Consider the following 22127-nt stretch of genomic DNA (forward strand, 5'->3'; position numbering starts at 1 on the left):
ATTATGCTAAACTACAGTCAACCATGTTTTAAGAGGTTAATAATTATTGTCTAAACTTCAGAAGGTAGGGGGAGAGGGGTAGTAACTTGTGATGAACTGGCATCACATCCAGGGTAGCAATACTTCTAGTTGTTTTATGCAACAAAGACCAGAGGAAGAATTGGTTGGGTGAGCCACTTGGCTAAAATGCTGACTTTTTTCACCTGAACAGAAGAACTGGAGACACCAGAAGATACAAAATATAACCTGTTTATTATAAACTTAGTACGCACACCACACTAACAAAGGTTAAATTATTCAGAGATTCCCTTCTTTTACATACAAGAAAGCTGCTTTATACTAGCAAAGTTACTCTACATTGGTTATGCAGTGGCAACATTACACTACCAGGAGCAGCTTTTCTCCATTGAACCAATGAAAAAATATCAGTGTAACAAAATCATTTCCTGAAAACTAGAAAGCAAGATGCAACTGGGAAAGAACTGCTATTGGTAGTCCATAGCAACCTTTACTGATACAAATTAAGTAGTTCACAGGAGATGAATCTTTTAAACCCTAGGAGTAGCCTCCTACGCAGATGTTCTTTGGGCTCGTCACACAATCTTCCTCCCCCACGTGGCTTCATGGGGGAGGAAGATTGCGTGACGAGCCCAAAGAACGTTTGTGTAGGAGGCTACCCCAGGAGTGACTAGCATCTAATCTCTCCTTACAATATCACCCCTGAATCACACATTAAGGTCATGAGAATAATGGAAATGATCACCAACTAGAGAAGCTCTTGATTGTTAAACAAATTCTCCTCAGCACCTCAGAAAATGTTTAGAAAACAGTATGGAGAATATGCATACTGATGTTAAAATGTAAAGGTTAACACTACTCTGTGCACATGCATTTCTGCATTCTGTGCATCCCATTGACCCATTTGATTCACCTTGTGTTTTTTAAATCTTCCAATGTTACTAAAATTTCTGATACCTCAAACTTTCCACTATTACAAAAGGTACAAAAATACAAATTAATGCACAAGGTTGGCAAAGTTTAAGCCACTGATAACCAAAGGCCTATTTCCAATAAATGTTTTTATGGTCAGTGTACATTCCCACTGTTCATAAATGGAGGTGGTCGCTGATGCCTTGATACATCTGCAAAGGAAGATAATTAGCAATTAATAATTAGCAATTAATAATATTGAAACAATTAAAAAAGTACAACAACTCAAAGGAACTGAACCAGGACTAACATAAAACAGATCTTCAGAGATTGACAGCTTTTAGTTTGATTTTCTTTTGGAATATTGACACATTTAGTGTGCTGTAAGGCTTACAGCCATTATAATTTATTAAAAATTACACCTGTTGTGACAGGTAGACATTTGATTACAAAAATATTAACAACTAGGGAGCTTGAACCTTGTTTGAGATCCAGCATTAACGGGCGGGTTTTCTGGCATTTTTACAGAATCAGCGAATTACTTTATTCAAAAAAAAAAAGTGAGTGCCAACTTAAGAAGCTTTGATTGCTAAACAAATTATTCCAGACATCCAGTGCCAAAAGAAAAATATAAAGAGGAGTACGAGTCATGTAGATACTAATGTTAGTGTGTAGAGGGGTTAAGAACCAAAGCATTAGTAGCTTCTGGTTGTTAAACTTTTTTAGTAGTTAGATGTAAATGAATTGAAGTGTGCTATACAAGATGAGAGTGGAAAACAGGAGAACACCATGAATGAAAAAAATTGATAACTTGATGTATATGTAGTGAGTCAAAATTAATGTTTGAACTAATTAGAACTATGTTACTGTAAGATAATTATTAGTAAAAGTTTTTCCCAGTGACATTAAAAATGCCTAGAAAGGTCTTTCAGGCATGTTTAAAATATTAAGGGTTTTGCCTTGGACCAATCTTTTCATATGGCTTAGGACCAAGGACTAGCTGCCCAGCTGTCCTTTGTGGGTTCAATCTTTGTTTCAATCTCTTTCTAACTTCTTTTAACATATTTTTCACCAGAAAATTGCTCATCCAAAAACAGAGGGGTAAATGAGAGGCAAAAAAAACTATGTTAATGCATGAGATGAACTCGACAACACAAGGTACATGCAGGTCCAAGTCTAAAAGGGATGTGTTCTCTGATTGAGTTGGATAAAAAAAACCAGAGATTTACTGTCCCACACTATACTCAGTGAATTCATTAGCAATTAGAATGATTTTCTGAAATTATATTTTGTTAAACTCTGATTGACTTATTTTGTTTATCCCAACTAAGATTTTAAAGAACTCTGAGTGTTCTGAGAATGCATATGCATATATGTTATGTGTAAGTTTCATGTTCCAACAGATCATAAGATTGCAGGCTACTCCAAATCTATATTAACTGCAGTGGAAGTGTCTTTTAAAGAAGCACTGAATTACACCATATAGCTGACAAATTTGAAATTAAAAACCATTTTCTCAGCTGTGACGAGATCACCCTTCCTGCAGGCTGTCCAACCTGTTTTCCACTCCTCTGTTCTGGGATTTATCAAATCAAAAATCTTACTCACAAAGCCAGCTTCAGTCACCTTGAGCAGAGCCTGGATAATATTGGTTGTTTCCATTAGGTGCAGACATATTTACACCTGGCTGAGGTGGGAGGCGATATGGAGGGGGTGCCCCCATGGGGGGTTCTGGTTCTGGTTCATATTCACGCTGGCTTGGAGGGGGTTTTCTGCAGAGCAAAACAAGGAGAGCTTTACAGAGTTGCCAATTAGAGCTAGAAGCTAGCCAAAGTTGCCGGTAAGTCTGGCATCTTTAGCCCCTTACTCTCATCTCATTTTACCGTAACTGCTGATGTACTGGTCAGGGGTTTCAATAAGGGCCAGGCACCAGGTAAATTGACTGGTTGTGAGGACGGCTTTGCCCACCTGATTTGACCATCTGGAGGAAAGTTTATCTTATAGAGAAGTTCAGTTCAAAGAGTTTTGCCCACCTGTGAAAACCAGTTGCCCTCCTGCAGAAAACATTAATGAAACCCCTGACCAGTACTATTGCTGCAATACTTACCTACAATGCAGGTCTCTTAAAAGTGCAACTTAACAATATGAGCAAGGAATCCTTTATGCAACCGGTCATGTTTGATTTAGGGTGGATGGTGAGGGGAGGAGACAATTTCTATTGCCCTTCCCACTCCCTCTCTTTCCTTTTGACTTTCACTCACCCCCTTGGTACAAATTTCTTTCTCTCCCCAGCCTTCTGCTGTTGTACAAATCAAAGATGACAGCTATAACTTCAGCAGAGAAAAATTAATACCAAACACTAGCTTGCCAAAATTACAACTGCTCTGCAATACTAAAACAAGGCCTTCAAAGAAATTTGTGTTTGCAGTCACTTCCAGTTTTGAGGGCCAGTTTAGATGTGTCACTTGATTCCATTTTCAGAATTTCCAGGCCAGTATAATCTGGCCAAACAACATGGCCCTACAACTGCAGAACTCTCCTCAGAGTGAAGTTCATGTTTCTGATAGAGTAAAAAGCAGTGGGTTTCTTGCTCTGATCTGATTCATGATAAACAACACATTAAAACTTCACTCACTGCTTGTAAGGTGTGGATGTGTCCTTAGGCTGTGGAACACCATCTGAACTGTCAGGTACAGCATCACCATTTTGATGGGAAAGTTGTCTCAGACGAAAAGTTGCTCTTAGAATGGAGTCATGATGAGACAGCTGTGGTCTGTGAATAAACACATTTGATAATTACTGTAAAATTTATCTAGGCTCTTAAATATCTCCCATTAAGTTTTGAAGAAAGTCTCTTCTGTAAGCTATGAGTTGATGCTGTTGAATTGTACATTGATCAGTGTCATGGCTTAACACTTGGAGCAAAAACAGACTACCACGGATAGAGAAGCAAAAAAAAGAAAATTTGTCATGGGGTTAATGTAGCTTAAGTCAGTAATGTAAGAGAGAACGAAGATTGTCTTGAGTACATTTTTATTAGATATACAGAGGACATTGTCACCAAATGTGACAAACCACAATTCAAGCTGTTCATGGGAAAATGTGTTTAATATTGAATCAGGTATAATAACTAGCTTAAACCAGATGGAAATAAGAATAAGAGGCCAAGATGGGTACATTGCCATACTGTAATCTAAAGCCATCTGCATACAAGTCAGCATTTCATTGCATGGCACAAACCTGTCTTAAAACTTGTACTCAGACATTTAATTAAAAGTTCATTTGCTTATGCCACCACTACTAGTTAAATTATAGGTCAAAATTATTTTAATACAAACCTTGGAGTTTCAGAATCTCTCTTGGGCCTGAAAAACAATGGTGAAAATGTCGGAAATGTAGCTAACAAAGTGGCCATTTCAAATTCAGAATTTAATAACTATTAAATCTACAATAATTAAATATTAAATTTAAGGTATGAGAGAGAGAGAGAGAGAACCCTCTTTCTTGTGAACAGCAAAGACTGGTCTGGACCAGGTCAAAGAAAATTTTTTTCAAAATGAAAAATGAACAAGATTTAATGAGGTGTTGTGGATCAAATCAAATTAAAGTTTACAAAATCATCCACAGGCAGGATTACAGAACAATTTTCAATTGATTGAGCATTGAAAGTAAATCCAGGATTGCATTAAATTGGTTTTGCTTTACTCCGCTCTGTGATTGCTCCAGTAGACTTCAGCTCCTTTCTTGAACAGTCACATTCAAAACTAAATCCACTTGGAAGAGCTTTCTCCAGGGATTATGGCCAGTTTGCTTGCTTTTACTTCAAGTTCTCATTGGCTCCCCTGGTGACAATTTTCTTTGTTCTGGTTGGCTGTTGGGATTGTTTTTTTTTACCACCACAGAGCATTAATTTTATCATTGTTTTTCTGGACAGGACACTATGAGTTTGTTACATGAACAAAATACAGAAACATGTTTTTTTTTTTTTTTTTGTTGTTTTTTTTTTTTATTTATTTATTTATTTTTTAGGTTACTAGGATGTTTGAGCACATGGTTTTCTTTTTTTTATTAGTTGTACAGTTTAGCATATAACCCTTTGGAGATGCAATGGTTTTGGAAATGGAATAAACTGCTTGGAAACAACAACCAAGGTTTTGTTTTCATGACAACTGATCCAAAAAGACTCTGATAAAAGTAAGATACCGTAAAACTATTTTGGCTTAGCATGTTAAAGATTACCTTCCTTCACGGAAACAAAACATGATGATGGCCAGAATGATTGCTATGATAACAACAACGGCAAGCGGCAAGATCAGTATAAGGAGAAAGTCACTACCAAAGTCCCTGGCAGACGAGTCAAACACTGGTGCTATATATGTTGATTCCCCATATCCTTCTCCACTGACTACTGTTGTGGTGGCATTACTGACAACAACAGCACTGTCAACCACATCCATCTGTCAGAAAAGAGTTGAATTACAGACTGAAGTATTTACAATAAACATTTTTTATTTTTAACAAAAAGAACCAATGAATCTCAGTTCTCCATTTGGAAATTACTCACTATAGGTAAGTATCTTAGAGAAAGATGTTTTTTCTGACTTGTCACAAGCATGGGACAAAGAGAAACTTCTGAGTCCCCATGAAGAATCGCACCTTAGGCCTTTGGATTCTGTGCTTGGATGCTCTGCCACAGAGCCACAGAGACTCTATGGTGAGCAAGGCCCATTATGAAGTTCACATACGACACATGTCGTGTACAGTATATTGCTAGGTTCAGCAATGTCAACAGCATCATGTGTTTCAGAGAGGATGAGAAAGATGGTAAGTTTTGAGCTGAGAAATAACGTTTTTTGTCTTGTCATGAGTGTGGGACAAAGGAAAATTTCTGAGTGTCCTATCACCATAAGATTGTTTAGATGTGCAACCAGGATGGAAACATTTAACTTGACAATAATATGTTGGTAAAAAAAAAAAAAAAGATTAAACCTCACCAACTTAAATTCACACCAGTCAATATCAAAGGGAGGGAACTTGCTGTTGGATGAATCCCGTAAACCAGCACAGCCTCTGTATTCTTGTTTGAGCACTTCATAGGTTGATGCACCACCAACTGCGATAAAGACCCTGGAAATGACACAGATATTTCTTCCATGACTGGATATTCTGACCAAGATTTGAATGGGTCACAAAAATTTCATTTCAGTCTTGTGCATCTTAATTTCTCCTTTAAAAAAAATCCAGACCTCTTTCAATGTGTTCCTTGGCTTCTTTTCTTAAGGATATTCTGACAATCTAACATCATTCTTTTTTTTTTGAAGAATAAATAAAAGGACCAAGTTATCAGCTATTTTTTAAAAAAATAAAACAAAGAAATCCTTCGTGTTTATAAAATTTTAAAAAACACCATTTAACTTCAATATTGCAGCGATTTCAAGACCAAAAGTATTGTGCATATAATAATCATGGCAAGTCAAGCCAAACCTTGTTGGCAGCATTATAAAATTATTGAAGGGGAGAGTACATGTAAGTATTATCAGTATCATTACATACAAAAAGCATTGCAAGTACTGCAAAGTGTTCTTAGTATTATTATAATTATAGTCAAATTCAGGACCTCCAGAATACATTAAAAATAGGATATTCTCTGTCCCCTACACAGAATGAAAACAAAAACTTCTAAATATTTAGCTTATTAGACAGTTTTTTGCAACATTAATCTTACCCCTCTTTCTGTGGTGGAATTGGTACCCTTCCTTTTCTGTCCAGTTTTGACTCCACAGCTGTTACTTTCACTCCACCAGGGACTGGCTGCCAAATTTGTTTCACCTTTTCCACAAAGTTCACACTTTCCTTTCTCTCCAGGAATTCATCAATACTGCTATTTTTTACTAAAAACTCTGCCTGGTAACGTGGAATGTCTATAATTCACATTCAAATATTAGTAAGAATTATTTGCATTTAAGTGTGAATAAAAGTCCTATATAAATTTGCATTGAGTACTTTGAGTTGCAAAAATTTATTTCTCAATAAGTGAGTAAAGTTTTTTTAATAAATGGGCAGCTTTATTCCTATCCTTGCAACATACAGAAAGGTGGTCACCATGGACCTAGTTAATCAGCCTGGCTGGTCACAAATCTCCAATTCTCTCATTAATTGCTCAAAGGTAATCAGAAGGTCACAGGCTTAACTCCTGTAGGCATGCAGCACATGGAATTCCTGGTCATTCACAGAGGAACATCTTCCTCCAGCTTCATTTTTGTTGGATTTTAAAGAATTCCTGAGAATAACATGACTGGCATATAATCAATTCTTGCAGTGCCTGCTCTTCTTTTTGTGATAGAGAATATGATTTAAAGTGACCCTAACTCTCTTACCAAGTCAAAGTTTTTAAGGGTACAACTCTAAAATCAGCGTGACAAGATTTTACAACCAAAAACAAAAACAACAACAATGAGGCAATTTTTTATCTAATAAATTCAAAACAAGTCAAGAAGTTAAACTTAAATCTTTCTTTAATACACAATACAATGTAATCTTATGGTGATTCCAATGTCAAAAGAAAATAGTGTAAAGACTTGAAAAAATTACAAATTATGGTTTCAAGACATCATTGTTCTTCACTTGGTCCATGAAATAATTTTTTATGAACTAAGTGGCATATTATTGCAAACCTTGTGATGTATCAATGTTAACGACAACATCTTGTCTTTTAGTTGTGTAGTCTGTTTTATTCCATGCAGTAACCTAAAAGAAAAGGGTAGAAAAAATAAGCATCAGTGTCAAAAAGATTCACCACACAATGATCACCTTTACACACCAACAACACTACAGCTTATTAAATGTATATCATGTGGTGTTCATTACTGCAAAGATCACTCTCATATTCACTTATTTAACTGCAGTTCACATATAGTCCCATAAATGTTCTAAGTCAAACTCCGCAACCCCCTCACAGAGGGAAGTAGCTTGCAAACTTTCAAGACCTCCTCCAGGCAAGAAGTTTCTTGGAGAGGGCAGGAGGAGCACATTTAAAGAGTTGAGGGAGGGGAGAGCAAGGACTTAATTGGAAAGGATTGTATCAGAGAGCAGGGGATGGGCCTCCAGAGGGCACTTTGGAAAGGGAGCTTGACAGAGAAAAAGGGCATTGTTAACAAAAAAAGGGTATCTTACAAACTCAATCCTGAAGGTACAAATGCCACACACTGTTTTCACAGTGACTATTGAAAGTGTCTTACCTCCAAAACAACCTGACTGGGCACACCGTGCCCAGGAGTGCCATAAATGAACGCTCTGTCTGAAGCTTCACGTTGTTCAAAACGTAACCAGGTAGGGAGGTCAGGAGATCCGGATGTGGAAGCTATAAACTTCACAGGATCAGCTTGAAGAAAAAAAAAATGATCAGTCAGTCAGTTAGTCTGACTATGTGTATTACTTAATTATAAAGAGATGTTCAAAAATAAAGGTTCTCGTGAAGAACTATAGAGGCAGAAGAACAGTGTCATGCTGTAGGAATTAGTATTCTCTTTGTCTGAACAAAGAATTGTTCAGGCTCAGGTTGTTTGAAGATTGAATAATGCTACAACCACTGGATAAATCTCTATGCGGTGGGTAATGCAGTACATTTTGCTATCACTTATCCACTGGATAGAGATTTATCTATTGAATAGCATTATCAGGCACCCTATGTACAATGGGGTCCGGTTGTCAAAATTTAGCTGGAGAATTCAATTTAACCTATTGACATCCAATACGCCCATAAGTGCCCATGTGGACCCACACCCTTTCTACGCCTTGAGACGTCATCACTTTTAACCCTGGAGCACGACTTTGAGCACATACTTGAACAGGTTGAAAATATCTTAGAAACGATACCAGAATGATTGCAATCAAGTGAAGGAGATTGGAGAAATAGCCAAAAAACCATGTAACTTTGACCTGAAAATCCGCACGAAAATCTTGTTCTATTACCCACCTACCTTTCTGAGCATGTGGTTTGAAAATAATGAGTAGTTTCCTAAATAATCTCTACACCAAAATGAAGCCTACTAAATTTCCAGCAAGTAAGGAGAAACTTCAGGCAAGGAAAGGGGAAAAAAAGGGCAGGAGAAAGAGAGAAAAGTAAAAGTCATAAGTGGGGCATTACTTTTCAACCCAAAAACTATCTCGAAATTTTGCTTTCTGCGCGTGCCCGAGATTTTCAGGCTGCCATTTTGCATTTGGATCGAAAGGCTGTCGAGTGTACAAGCTGTCAATGGGTTTGTGGTAAGTTTGAGCTTTTAAAACCACAACAGTGACCCAAAATCTGCTCGACTAGCTTCAAAACACAGTTTTTCACAAAAGCTGCGGCTATTAATGGGTTAATAAGAGGAGAATTTATTGTTATCCAATGCATATTGCACAACTTAGTTTTTTTTTCTTTCATTTTCTAAGTAGGACCTTATACAATATCTGTTCTCTTTATTTGACAAGTTTTAGGATTTCTTTGCAAAAAGCATCATTTTTCTGTTCTGCGAAGTTGTTTGAAGATTTGGTGATTCAGTACTTCATGTACTTGGCTTTGAACTGGAAATCAGAGTTTCAGCCCTGAAATTAACTTTGTTAATAATAGAGTCCAGGTGGACAATAATGGTATTTTGTAGTAAATATGAAAGAGCTCTACTTTTTCACTTTGCCAACACACACTTATAATTTACCAAAGTTTAATAAACCTATTCAATTTTGTGACAGACCTGAAGTTACCTCAGACCTGGAAAAAATATTATCACGATGCTTTGATGGAATTATTTTGTGACAGACCTGAAGTTACCTCAGACCTGGAAAAAATATTATGACGATGCTTCGATGGAATTATTTTGTGACAGACCTGAAGTTACCTCAGACCTGGAAAAAATATTATCACGATGCTTCGATGGAATTATTTTGTGACAGACCTGAAGTTACCTCAGACCTGGAAAAAATATTATCACGATGCTTCGATGGAATTATGAACACTACTTACAAGGACTTGATGTAAATCCTTGGACAAGAAGTTCTTTTTGAAGAAATATTCCAACTGTAGCATCTAATGTGATATTGACTGCTTTACATAGTTGCATGCACATCAACAGAATGCCTGAAAAAAAGATATTAGATGAAGCTTGATGTTATTACAATATCCTTAATGAAGGATATCAATTTGTTAAGGATTATGTATACTGTCCAGTTATATTGCCTTTTCAAAGAGATCCTGTTGTGGTCTTCGTCTAAATTTCATGTTTGCTAGAAGGCTTTTTTTTTAGTAAGAAATCGCACATGAAGATACAACTCAAAAAATTAAATGTATTAACTTATCCTCTCATATTTCTCTTATAAACTGTGCACAATTGGACAGACAAGAAAACGAGTAAATTTCATTATGATCCATTCAAAAAAGACTTTGTTTTCAAGACGGTGGAGACACTAGTACAAAATTAATTTTACGAGTGTACATAATTAAGTCATACATTTCTGTAACTAAAATGTGACAACTGTTGACAGAATACTTCAAATGAAGTTGGGCAAAAACTCCAAGTAAGAAAAGAAGACAAAAACGCAAATTAGATATAATTTACAAACGTTTGCATCAGCAAGAAAGTCATGCCTGCTCTTTGGCGATAAATTTTGCGTTGTGATGAAGAATTTCTCGCTAAGTGTATAACGCTACACGAGCAAATTATGTGAACTTTTGTACTCTGAGATTTAATAGCAGATTTCCTCACCTATCCAACCAGCTTGTTTAAGATTCATTATGTCCCAATGTGAACGGTTTCTTAAACAATCCAGAAATATTCAATGAACGCCCTTCCTGCAAGTATTCAACGAAGCAAGTCGAGTGTGATAGCCGCATCATTCTGAATGATTTGAATAAGACCACAGTGTGAAATCGCTTACCGTGGTGTCCTATAAAGTGTCTCCCGACGATACCGATCGCTTTAGAAGGTTTCAGTGACCGTTAGTGCCACCACGAGTGGCAAATATAAACAACAGGTTTACTACTTAAAGCTATAAAAAGTTGAAAATATCACACAGACGAAAATCTGCATATTTCTAACCCCTGTCAAGCTGTTTTGGAATGCGTTGAGATAAAAACGATAAACCACAACGCCTAAAGGGAATAACCGCTGACAAGTACAACAAAGACCCAGACCTCTCTGCACGCGTCGCTCTGTATATCCCGGATGTTCTCCCTCTCTCCTTTCTCTTTCGCAGTGGCTGTGCAACACTCGGTCTAATTGAGAAATTGGTCGGGTTTGAAAAAACTCATCCACACAGCCATCAGACCTAAATCACACCTCAATCCTTGAGAAACATGCCTCCTAAGTTCGATCCTAACGAGATCAAAATCAGTAAGTTGTTTACATGGAATTAAATCGTTCAACTTCGACCTGAGTTTCTCTAATTATAGTATTGTAAAAGTGTATTTTTGTGTTAGTCTACCTCAGAGCAACCGGCGGAGAAGTTGGTGCCACGTCTGCTCTTGCACCTAAGATCGGTCCTCTTGGCCTGGTGAGAAAGATAATACCTTTTTTCGCTTTTCACTCGGCTCTGATGAATTTATTCTCATATTTTAATAGTAGCAGTAAAGTCGTGTTGAAATATCTTAGCGCAGGTACCACACGTGTTAAAATTCTTAAATTGTTTTATAATGCACATCCTCACTTAAACCATATTAAGCCATAGAAATGCAAACCTACGCTCACCGATCAACAGAAATATAATAAAAATTGATAACGATGCCACACATGCTACTTTACCATTTATTAAAATTGCATCATTTGTTATTTAACTCTCAGTCCCCCAAGAAAGTTGGAGATGACATCGCCAAGGCAACACAGGACTGGAAGGGTTTACGTATCACTGTCCAGTTGACGATCCAGAACAGACAGGCTAAGGTTTCAGTTGTGCCAAGTGCATCCTCACTGATCATCAGAGCTCTGAAAGAACCACAAAGGGATCGCAAGAAGGTCAAAAACAGTAAGTAATTTACTTTTTAGTAGGTGAATGATGCTGTCCTTTGGGTTAATCAGTTTATAATAGGAGTGATGTCACATGCACTCTGGTTGGTAGAAGAGTTATAGAGACAGAGCATTCCCTGTTTGTGCATCATATGTATTTAATACCGCAGTTCAAAATATATGAACTTCATATATTCATTGTATTAGTATTACTATTATTATCATCATTATTATTTTAGCAATAGACTGTAATCTAATTACCTACAAGGGATATTGGGAGAGCACCCGTAAATTTTGTGATTCACTCACCTTCAGCTGTGTTTTTCAAACTTTTTGAGTACTCACCCAACATCCCAAGTGGGTTATTGTCCTGGTAAACTGATAGAAAGTGTGTTCTATTGCTTTTATAAAAAATTCTTAAAATGCTTCAATTTTTTTTATGTGTTTACCTGTGCATTAAACTCATCGGCACTGATGAGCTTGGAGGAAGGTGCCATAGCACTGTGGCAGTCGCGCTGACTACCCACAGCAGGGAGGTTACCATGGCGACACAACCTCGGTCCACCCCCCTGGCACCTGTCACACTGACAAGTCAGTGGAATTGTTTTATACTTACCTGCTCTTGGCCCGCCATAGAGGAGGGAGGGTGGGAGCACAAGAGGCGGCTCACGTTAGGATCCGCGACGATCTCAAAACGTACTGAAAACCTCGTGACCCTGCAATTGCAAAGGGGGCGCCCCGCAGCATGCCCTCCGCTGACCATCATGCCTTGATTTTAACCTTGCCTAAATTTCATTTAGCCTCATTTAAACAGTAGATTTTTTAACAATCAGGGTGCTCCTAGTAGAAAGCTGTAGCTTAGCAGCACCTGGGTGCCCCTGGCACCTTACTTTTTCTCTTGGGTGACTTGGGAATTTTAGTTTTTTCATAAAAAGCATATGCTGGGCACCCTGGATTTCGCAGTTTCAGTGCACTGGGCTCCATTCAATTTTCCTTAGAGCATAGCCTTGTAGTATCTCAGTTATTTTTATAAATTGCTATTCAAACCATTCTATTGCTTAATTCTGGTTGTAGCACACTTATTTTTGGTTGTCAACTCTCCAGTTGGTGGTGACAACCTTGTGAACAACTTTCAGTAGTGAAGGCTAGAATTCTGTGGAATTAAGTAAAATTGTTCAAGATCACAGGAGCTCAAGGGAAACACTGACTTTTGTGTATGCTTTAGATTACAGTTGAAAGAACTGTGTTTGAGATGCACCCAAAATGCAAGCTGAATGAGTTGAGCATACATGTAGATATTCAAGTTTCTATAAAAGTGAAAGGGCTTGTTTCCTGCTTCTGTGGATACCATTGCATGCTTGACATTCCTCAATGCAAAGTTTCTGCAACAGTTTCTCAGAGTTTGGTTTAGCTTTGAAAAAGAACTCCAGTTATTGTTTAAATGGTTTAAATTGATGGGAGGTTTTTTCAGCTGAGTTTATCTCAGGTGTTATGTAGGGGATTGCATAACAACCAATAAGGAACAGATAAGTGAAATATTGTCGTAATATAGCCAACTTAACTTTTTTACATTCAACAGTCAAACACAATGGTAATTTGACCTTGGATCAAATTATTGAGATTGCCAAAACCATGAGGCCAAGATCAATGGCTCGTCAACTGTCAGGCACTGTCAAGGAGATCCTTGGAACATGTCAGTCAGTTGGCTGCACAGTAGATGGCCAGCCTCCTCATGACATCATTGATAAGATCAATGACAATGAAATTGAGATACCGGTAGGTATTAAGCTGCTTTTAAACAATTTCATTTCAATTGCGTTTTGACAAAACTGCATTTCCTTAGTTCTACAGGATGCCAATGCATGCTCTTTCTTTTCTGTTGACTTGCAGTTTTCTTTTTGGTTGCTTTATTCTTATTTGACATAATAAAATGTGGTCATCAGGCAATAACTGACTCTTTCTATCAGTCAGTAAAATATTCTGTGGGTTCAAACCAACAACACTTGCTTGAAATCAAGTCAGGTGCTATAACCAGAATATGTAGACTTGAACTAAGTTTTCAGAATTCGGTATTCCTGAGACAACTTCCAACTTAATGAAAACTTGAATTAAGTTTTAAAACACTTTGTTTGTCAACAATCTAGTTGATTTTATTAAGGTTAAATGGCTGACAAACCTATTTTGATCGAGTAAAGGTGCAGTTGTGACATAATGAAATAATCTCATTTGCAAAAATCACCCTACCTTTATGAAATTACATGGAATGTTTTCAAACTGACAACTGCTCATTCTCTTTGCTTTTTTTCAGGAGGAATAAACCTTGGTCCTCAATGAAGAAAATATAGAAATAAAATATTCAAACCATCAACTCTTTTGTCATGTTACATTGCAGGGTGTCAAGTTCCTATTTTCTCCTATTTTTTCGTGAAATTCCTAATTTTTTAGGGTTTTACTAGGTTTACAGAAACATTTTGAAATAAAATTGCAAATAAAATTGATAAATTCTACAAAAAACTAAAACTTCATGTCAAGAAAGACCAGTTTGAAGCCTTTGAGTGATTTTCTTCTGAAACTAGTGCACAGGCTTTTGATAACATGCAAGGGATTCTGGGAGGTTTATTTACATGTATGTGCATTTGCCATGTTGAAGTTGGGCTGCAATGCATTATGGATGTATGTCATGGTGCCTGTTAAATATTAAAGAGTTGGGTTGTGGAAGAGAGTTTCTGTAGGGAGTGTTAAGAGGATAGAACTCAAAGAAATCCTCCTATTTTGGGGTAAGAATTCCTATTTATTTCCTATTTTTTAGCCACTGTTATTCCTATTTTTGTGGGAGACGTTAATTTCCCACGCACGAGATTACTGTGTGATGGATATCCTTCCCTGGGGTGGGATTTATTGGGTGGTCTACTCGCATGGTTCGCATATATTCCATTCTAGTGCTACCCTACTGCGGTAATGGTTAGATAAATTGTCTATTTTCTAAGTGTCACTTGACACCCTGACATTGTCCTCTTTATCTCCCACTCGGATGTCTCTCCCCTGAAAACCTCTGCTCCCTACATTTGATAAATGTTTTCTGATTCAAGGGAAAAAGAAAGTGAATGGGTACTAAATTCACCTGAAAGTGATTTCACGAATGTGGATTGAATGGCCGTTTGCATGTTGGGGTTCAAGAATCACCAATAATTTTAAGGAAATGTGATTGTTATAAACTTCGGGTATCCAGTGACCTGTCTTTAAAAACAAAATCAGAATAAATTCAACTTCACAAATTTTCTTACCCTCTGCCTTTCTAGAATTTATGTAACATTTACTTTCAAAAAAGACACAACTTTGAGTTTAAATTTACAAGACATGTTTCGACATTCTCATATCTTCAGTTGCAAATGAGCATTTAACTGTTGTACATTTGAATTTATATTGAGGTACGTTACAAACTACGTGTCAGGGCTTTTAACATTTGAATGTTAAAAACGCAAAAAATGTAAATAGTGCAGCTTGACTAGATCAATAAATGAAAATAAATTAAAAGACCAGGAAACATAATTAAAAGGAAAGAGACAATTCTAGATGTTTCAATTGCTGATTAAGGATAGGTTTTTCTCACTTAATATGCAATGCCTCTTTGATCTTAATTTGGTATTTTGAAGCGGCAGAATCTAAGATCGCGAAACATTCAGTATCACAAGAGTCAAGACAAGCCCTTGATGATTGCAGGTGCTTGTAAATATGCAAAGTTGTTTCTTTTTTGAGAGTTATTGTCACTCTGCTGTCTTTATGTCCTTTGAGTAACATTTACTTCCTTGTTCAAGCATATAAATCTCCCAGGCCTGTCACATGTAAGGAGAGCAAACCCTTTGCAATAACCTAAAATTTGAATGGAAGATGGGCCTAATATATGCCAGCCAGTCTGATGATTTTCTGAAAATGGTTGATGCTAATCTGTTATGCAATTTTCAATTTGCATTAGCTTCCAATATGAAACAATAGAATAGACCCCTGCCTCTCTTGTGGAGCTGTCCATTATTAATGGTAATTGGAATACTAGTAGTTTCAATGTGGAAGTGGGTGCTGGCATCAAAGCTTGAAGAAAATGCTAAGCTGCATTGATGTCCATAAAAAGGATCAAAACTCTAGAGGATTTCATGTGATCAGTAACTGATACCAAAATACTACTCTTGGCCACGTGTTTACCGCTTTGTGAATTTATTCCCTTGTGCTACTATATCATTGTGGACCCAAGACCAAAATTGTGCCAAAAAAGACAGCAATTTGCATTACAGTTAAAAAAGACAATGCAAATAAAGGCTTGCCAAGAACAGTGTTTTTAATAGGTACAAGTTTCTACATAAAGCAAGCATTGATTACTTTTGGGATTGCTTCTTCAAGGCCTAGATGGGTTATAGTAGTGTAGTATCACTGACTGGCCCCAGCCATGTGCAATGCTAGGACAACTTGTCATGTTCTGTCACTTCAGCTAATGTGCAATGCTTACAGTGTATCAGCTCAATTTACCATCATCGGGTAACAATATTTAGCATTAAGTATACGTATCACAGCCTTGTGCAACGCTGCAATCTAAAATAAGAGAATGCTAAATGCTACTTTAAAAAGAAAAAAATGGTTAAGTCCACAGAAAAGTAATACAAAATGCTTTCAATTCTACAAATTCATAACACAGAGCAGCAATGTGCGATGCTGCAATCTGAACAAGAACAGAAAGTAAAATGCAGAAATGCATGCAATGCTGCACCTTAAAGTCTATAAATGGCAGCAGAGTGCAATGCTGCTAAAAAATTGATCTTTACTAATTATAAAAAACGTCAGGAGTAAAACTGCATTTCAGGAATTGGAAGTTCTCACCACCAACTTCAACTATGGTTAGTTAAAAGTAACCACACAACATCTCCTAAATGTAAGACAAAATGGTAAATGAATGCCAAGCTTACTGTTTGCAACAAAATTCGAACAGTAAAAGGCTGTATACAATAGCATTCTCCTGGAAAATGTAAAAAGAACTGAGTTTTATGCCAATCACTTCTTGGCATAGGTAATTCTCATGGCATTCGATGGAGTGATTCGGAATCCCTGCAAAGCATCTTTGGCAGTTCCAGATTGCACTTCATTTTCGAACTCCACAAAAGCGATATCTGAGCGTCCTGGCACCAAACGAACCTCTTTGAATCCTGGAAACCTGTGACAGTAAAGAGCCAAGGACAAAAAAGGACACAAAATAGCAAGAATACTGTCATTTAAATCAATGGAACAACTTTTCATCAAAACAAGTAAACTTGTAGCCACTTAAAATATTAAACTTTGAAAATAATTGAACCATTTCCAAATAAACAAAGATCAACAACAAAAAAAAAGTCGGGCTAAAACTTCACAATTCAACTAACTTGAACGCCATTTATTTGAATCGCCAAACATTTGGGTTTTTCGTGTCCTTTAATCAACAGTATGCATACTTTTCATACTGTTTTCCAAACATTTCCTGAGGTGTGGACAAGGAGAATTTGTTTTACAATCAAGACCCCCTAGAGTAACCAGCATCTGATTTCGCCAAGTACAATATCACTCCTGAATCATGCACTAAAGGAGCTCTTGATTGTTCCACAAATTCTCCGGGTCAGCACTATAGGAAATGTGTAGAGAACAGTATGGAGAACTTGCAAACTGATAGCAGGTTGTAAAGGGTAAGTAATAATGGTTGTACAACAATCAAGAGAGCTATAGTCTGGCAATGGTACTGGTTGAACAACATTGACAACATCATCTCTGTAGTCTCCATGGGCAGGTTTGTCAAGAACAAAATACTGTTGGGCTGTTCTGGTGCTGCCACCGCAGCCTGCACTGGAGTTGGGATGACTGTGGAACCAAAACAAAACAAAATCAACAAACAGAAACATTAAAACCTGACTACAACCTAATACACATTTTACAAAAACATCACATCTGATGATCATAGTAACCTGCTACAGTATTTTGCTAATAAGTCCAACTAGACAGAAGATCCTGAGGTGAGCTGCAAGCAGAGAAACTGCAGAAAGAAGCCTTAGAAAAGGTCATGCTTTGACTGATTTGAACCAGTGCCTTCCAGAAGTTGATTGCTATAATTGACTGAGCTATGAAGCAACATCTTGGGAGAAAGGCAAAATCTAGTAAAACAATTGTAATGGAATTAACAAAAGTACAGCCATTGTTAAGATGTTACTGTGGACAGTATTACCATTTGCTGCAACTGGGGCAACTAAAGGCTGAACCACAGCTGTTGAGGTAGCTTGGGCTGCTGGCTGTCGCTTGGCAGGCTTAGCTGTTGTCAGAGTCACAAAAAATATATATAAACATTCAGAAACATGTTTGATGGTCAGAATGAATAACTTTCTCATTAGGAGCATGCCTTAATTGAGGAAAAGAAAAAAAACACTCCAGTTTTCACACTGTTTAAAATGATGTTTGATTCCCTGTATTCTGTACAACATACATGTATATGCAGGTATCCTGTGTTTGTTTCTGACAATTTTTCCCCCTTAAACTTCAAAGTTATTTTTGTCTCACACTACTCTTCCACCAAAATAAAGAATAAAAATTTCACCCACAAAAAATTGAAGCTATAAAACAGCCTCTGCTAAATGCAATGCTTGTGTAATTAAGGGATTTGTACAATTATTTTTTAATTTTCAAATTGTCCATCACTCAATCCAGACATTGGAATGATTAAATTCAAAACCAGGTTTTCCCCAACCACAGTCCTCCGATTCTGCCCAATACCTTTCAACCAATCTCTCATAAGATTCAAACAAATAATTACGAAAACCTCTCTTGTCGTCAACAGTCCAAAAAATTTTTCATATCATAACAAGAGCTGAAAAGCAGATGACAGATGTTTAAATTGCTCTATATGCTGATATGGCTGAAGGGACTCTCTTGTGTCAAAAGTGAAAGAATATCGTTTAATGTACTCTCTACCTTGTTCTGGAGCCTTTCTCTTCTCTCTAGGTTTTTTCTCCCTCTGAACAAACGTTCCATCTTTTTTGGCTACTGCATCAGACTTGCTCTTGGCATATTGTATTCTCTAGTAAAAGCAACATGATCAGAAAATATTAAAGAGACCTACATCATATTCCAAAAAGATCTCTATCCATCAAACCTTTCTAGATGCAGATGTGCAAAAAATATTGCACCATTGCATAACATAGCATGAAAGGGCTGTAAAATGCAGTTGGTAAAAAGTGACAAAGCCACATGTATTCATTTCAAAGCCTCGTGACAATTAGTTTCTCCCTTGTCAAATATCCCTCACACAAAAATTGTATGGACAAAAATTAAATTCATTACTTTTACAAGCAGTCTGAACACTGTTTATAACTAGGGTTCTATTTCTGGAAACGTTTCAGAAAATACTCAAAAATAACAGGTGAAATATGTTCTTTGAATCAAGGTAAAATTTCAGTATTTGAACATTAACAGGTCCTACATACTTTAATGAAAGGTAGATAATTCAGCCTGTGTATTTTTTTCCATATTGATAAGCAAATAAAAGAAATTTCATCAGCATTCTAATACACCCAGTGGTGGTAAAAAAATTTTTCTATAGACCAATTAATATAGTTATCTGTCTGATTGTATAAAAAAACTTGCTTGGCACAAAGAAAGGTCCTAAGGTTTGTAGGGAAGAATTAGAAATGGGGAGGATTAATAATTGGATCTTCAGTTTAAAGGGTTAAAAAGCACAATTGTCTAGTTATGATCAAACCACAACATACATACCGAGGCAGCTGAAGAGTTTGTGGGTTTTATAGGAGAATAACTTACCATAGGTTTGTCATAAAATGGGAACCCTTGCATGGAGCGCAGTGCATTGGTGGCGCTCGGCAAGTCTCTAAACACTACAAACGCCTGACCTCTCATTTTGAGAGTTTTCAGTGCTACAATGTCTAAAATTGGACCAAACTGTGAAAATATGGCATACAGTGACTTCTTCAATTCTGGGGATGAGACAAAAAAAGGCAGAATTAGGTAGAAAATACACAGAATTAAATTATTTTCATACAATAATGTAACTGATGTCATGGGAGCCCAGCTGGGTGATTCTAGTCATTTCAAAGGATGACATGAGGGACTTGTGTCCCTAGGGGGATCAAGAAAGATGATAGGTGTGGTCACGATCAAGCTCACAAGTCAAAAGTTTTTCAGGAATTTGCAGCTCTTAGCTACACATTAATTGAAAAATTCTTGTTGAATCTGTAACCTGTTTGTCTGTGCAAGAGTAGTTCAAAAAGGATTGTTGTCAGTGATTTAGTATCCAACAAACCCAGGTGGAGTCACTAACAGTCAAGGGAGATTTTGTATGTCACATGAATTGGTTAATGACATGGAAAATATTGTGGCAAGCATGACGACAACCAGAGAGCTGTTTGACTTGTCGCTTAACTTTAACACCCTAACAACAGTATTCATATTTTCTCTGTACTGTTCTCTATATGTTTCTTAAAATGCTGACAAGAAGAATTTGCTAATCAATCAAGAGTTCCTGTAGTTGTTGATCATTTTCATTTTTCTGATCACCTCAATGTGTGATTCAGGGGTGATACTGTATGGAAAATTTAGATGCTAATTACTCTCAAGGGTTTAGAGGCCAGGTCCTTTTTTTCTTTCCACAGGAGAGTGCATGTGATTCAGGCAACAGTTATTCTTCCAACTGTAAAATACATACATACTCTCAGTGTGAAGTCTCATTTCTACCCTCTCTCCCTAAAAGGACGTTCACTGTGTGGTCTAAGGGGGGTTAGTCAAAGGAGGAGAGGAGCGAGTCACGTTCATTCACTGTTCGCACTGTGAAAACATGATGAAAACAAAGGTAGAAATCGAAACGAAATTTGTTGCTGATAGTGTCTGACGTATTTATATAATCGATCTTGGAATTAAAGGTTCAGCTAACACAGAAAGCGAGTCTTAAGTAACGTTTTGATCCGCAAATAGCACGAATTGCTACAAGTGTAGGCCAGAATTAACATGAAAGTAAACAGATGTCCACGTCCACAGCCTTAAATTTGGAGTAATTTTGGATTTGAGCGCGTACGTATGTCGCAATGTAGTTCTCTCAGAGATTGTGCAATTTAAAAGTGAAAGTGATTTTAATAAAAAAGGCTGTTACCCGCAACATTGTTTTGCATTAGATCATTCAGATGAGGAACGTCTCAAAACGCTTCGACCTCGAGCACTACAAGTTACTACAGTAGCAAGCTGAAGAGTTTTGTGTCTAATTCTGTTTCGGTATGATATACTCACCATCCTTCTTAACCTTCTCGTTGAGGTTGTTTATGTAGATCGTTTGGTTTGGTGGAGTTTCCATTGTTATTTCTCGTTTCTCGTGAATGAACCGTTAACTGTTCACAAGGTATCCAGCCTGTTTGCAGAAAATAACTGAGTCGGCAAAAAGTCCCTACAATGTTCTCTTTCGGCGCAAAAATGAGAATGAAATGCCTTAAACGAAACAAAACCTAAAAATGGAAGGAATAATGATAATTAAAGACCCAGATGGCCTAAATTGGGGGAGGATATTCAAGATTTCGATGTGTTGATGAAGGACTCCACGAGACTACAGAACTTCCACGTTTTGTAGGTGTCCACGGTATGTAAGACAAATTGAACTATACCGGCAGAAAATTTTCAAAAGCGCTTTGGAGATTCTACGGAACTCCTATTTTTTTCGTTATTCGTTCGTGACGACATAAAATTTCTCTTGATTATATGGGAACTTTCATTTAGTGGCAAAAGCACAGTCTGTTAAAAGGAAATGGAGGAGAAGGGAGGGAAGTCGTTCGTCGATGGAGAACTCGCAATTGATACAGGCGAGCGAGAAAAATGTAGCAAACTTTTTTAAGTAAAAACCCTAGAAAAGTCCAGTTTTCCAAATCCAAGCTTAGGGAAAGTTTGCCTCTCCTTTGCTACGCATACATTCATCATGGTAACTCCGATTAAAAAAAGACGACACGTAAAGGGTTTGGCTGAACTGTACAGCATGGAATATCTTTCAATATTTTATTAGGATTCATCTAAGGTAATAACTTGGACATCTTAGTGCCCAGACTCGAGTTCGAAAAATTGTAAACTAAAGCTAAATATGAACAAACGTTAAACTCGCTCTTTATATAACCACAGAAAGCGACAGAGGCTTGCAAAAATCGTTACGAACTTTGCAATCGTGATTTACTG

General features: G+C 37.1%; 3 protein-coding genes across 5 annotated transcripts; 1 reads left to right on the top strand and 2 right to left on the bottom strand.

The window, feature by feature from the left end:
• Positions 1-866: 866 nt before the first annotated feature.
• Positions 867-11025, bottom strand: LOC111328691 (epsilon-sarcoglycan). Of its 3 annotated transcripts, none has more exons than XM_022933185.2 (12): positions 10843-11025; positions 10671-10756; positions 9932-10045; positions 8169-8311; positions 7605-7677; positions 6656-6851; positions 5925-6057; positions 5170-5387; positions 4269-4295; positions 3566-3703; positions 2539-2702; positions 867-1142 (listed from the first exon to the last, which is right to left on the bottom strand). In XM_022933185.2, the coding sequence occupies exons 2-11, from the start codon at positions 10696-10698 to the stop codon at positions 2549-2551; spliced, it is 1224 nt and encodes a 407-aa protein (XP_022788920.2). In that variant the 5' UTR covers positions 10699-10756; positions 10843-11025; the 3' UTR covers positions 867-1142; positions 2539-2548. The 3 variants fall into 3 exon arrangements, with proteins under 3 accessions (XP_022788920.2, XP_022788913.2, XP_022788927.2); XM_022933178.2 differs by having other exon boundaries at positions 2557-2702; positions 10843-10983; XM_022933192.2 differs by having other exon boundaries at positions 1003-1142; positions 2535-2702; positions 10843-10983.
• Positions 11026-11134: 109 nt separating this feature from the next.
• LOC111328713 (large ribosomal subunit protein uL11) lies at positions 11135-14274 on the top strand. Its single transcript, XM_022933202.2, has 5 exons — positions 11135-11297; positions 11384-11457; positions 11745-11925; positions 13486-13682; positions 14215-14274. Exons 1-5 carry the CDS (start codon positions 11261-11263, stop codon positions 14221-14223), a joined length of 498 nt encoding a protein of 165 aa, XP_022788937.1. The 5' UTR covers positions 11135-11260; the 3' UTR covers positions 14224-14274.
• A 2526-nt stretch (positions 14275-16800) lies between these two features.
• Positions 16801-21552, bottom strand: LOC111329314 (U1 small nuclear ribonucleoprotein A). Its single transcript, XM_088754829.1, has 7 exons — positions 21413-21552; positions 21201-21318; positions 19725-19897; positions 18879-18984; positions 18139-18222; positions 17660-17777; positions 16801-17103 (listed from the first exon to the last, which is right to left on the bottom strand). The coding sequence occupies exons 2-7, from the start codon at positions 21262-21264 to the stop codon at positions 16944-16946; spliced, it is 705 nt and encodes a 234-aa protein (XP_088610955.1). The 5' UTR covers positions 21265-21318; positions 21413-21552; the 3' UTR covers positions 16801-16943.
• Between the last annotated feature and the right edge of the window lie 575 nt (positions 21553-22127).

Source organism: Stylophora pistillata, chromosome 3 (genome assembly GCF_964205215.1).
Source record: "Stylophora pistillata chromosome 3, jaStyPist1.2, whole genome shotgun sequence".
NCBI lineage: Eukaryota > Metazoa > Cnidaria > Anthozoa > Scleractinia > Pocilloporidae > Stylophora > Stylophora pistillata.

Excerpts from the sequence above, each read along its gene's own strand:
- LOC111328691 (XM_022933178.2), bottom strand. The coding sequence starts at position 10,698 with ATGAATCTTAAACAAGCTGGTTGGATAG. Across the intron at positions 7,678-8,168 it reads CCAGTCAGGTTGTTTTGGAG|GTTACTGCATGGAATAAAAC; the intron begins GTAAGACACTTT and ends CTTTTCTTTTAG. Across the intron at positions 6,058-6,655 it reads ATTCCACCACAGAAAGAGGG|GGTCTTTATCGCAGTTGGTG; the intron begins GTAAGATTAATG and ends TGTCATTTCCAG.
- LOC111328713 (XM_022933202.2), top strand. The coding sequence starts at position 11,261 with ATGCCTCCTAAGTTCGATCCTAACGAGATCAAAATCA. Across the intron at positions 11,298-11,383 it reads TCCTAACGAGATCAAAATCA|TCTACCTCAGAGCAACCGGC; the intron begins GTAAGTTGTTTA and ends TTTTTGTGTTAG. Across the intron at positions 11,926-13,485 it reads TCGCAAGAAGGTCAAAAACA|TCAAACACAATGGTAATTTG; the intron begins GTAAGTAATTTA and ends TACATTCAACAG.
- LOC111329314 (XM_088754829.1), bottom strand. The coding sequence starts at position 21,264 with ATGGAAACTCCACCAAACCAAACGATCTACATAAACAACCTCAACGAG. Across the intron at positions 19,898-21,200 it reads CGAGAAGGTTAAGAAGGATG|AATTGAAGAAGTCACTGTAT; the intron begins GTGAGTATATCA and ends TCTCATCCCCAG. Across the intron at positions 18,985-19,724 it reads CATTTTATGACAAACCTATG|AGAATACAATATGCCAAGAG; the intron begins GTAAGTTATTCT and ends TGCTTTTACTAG.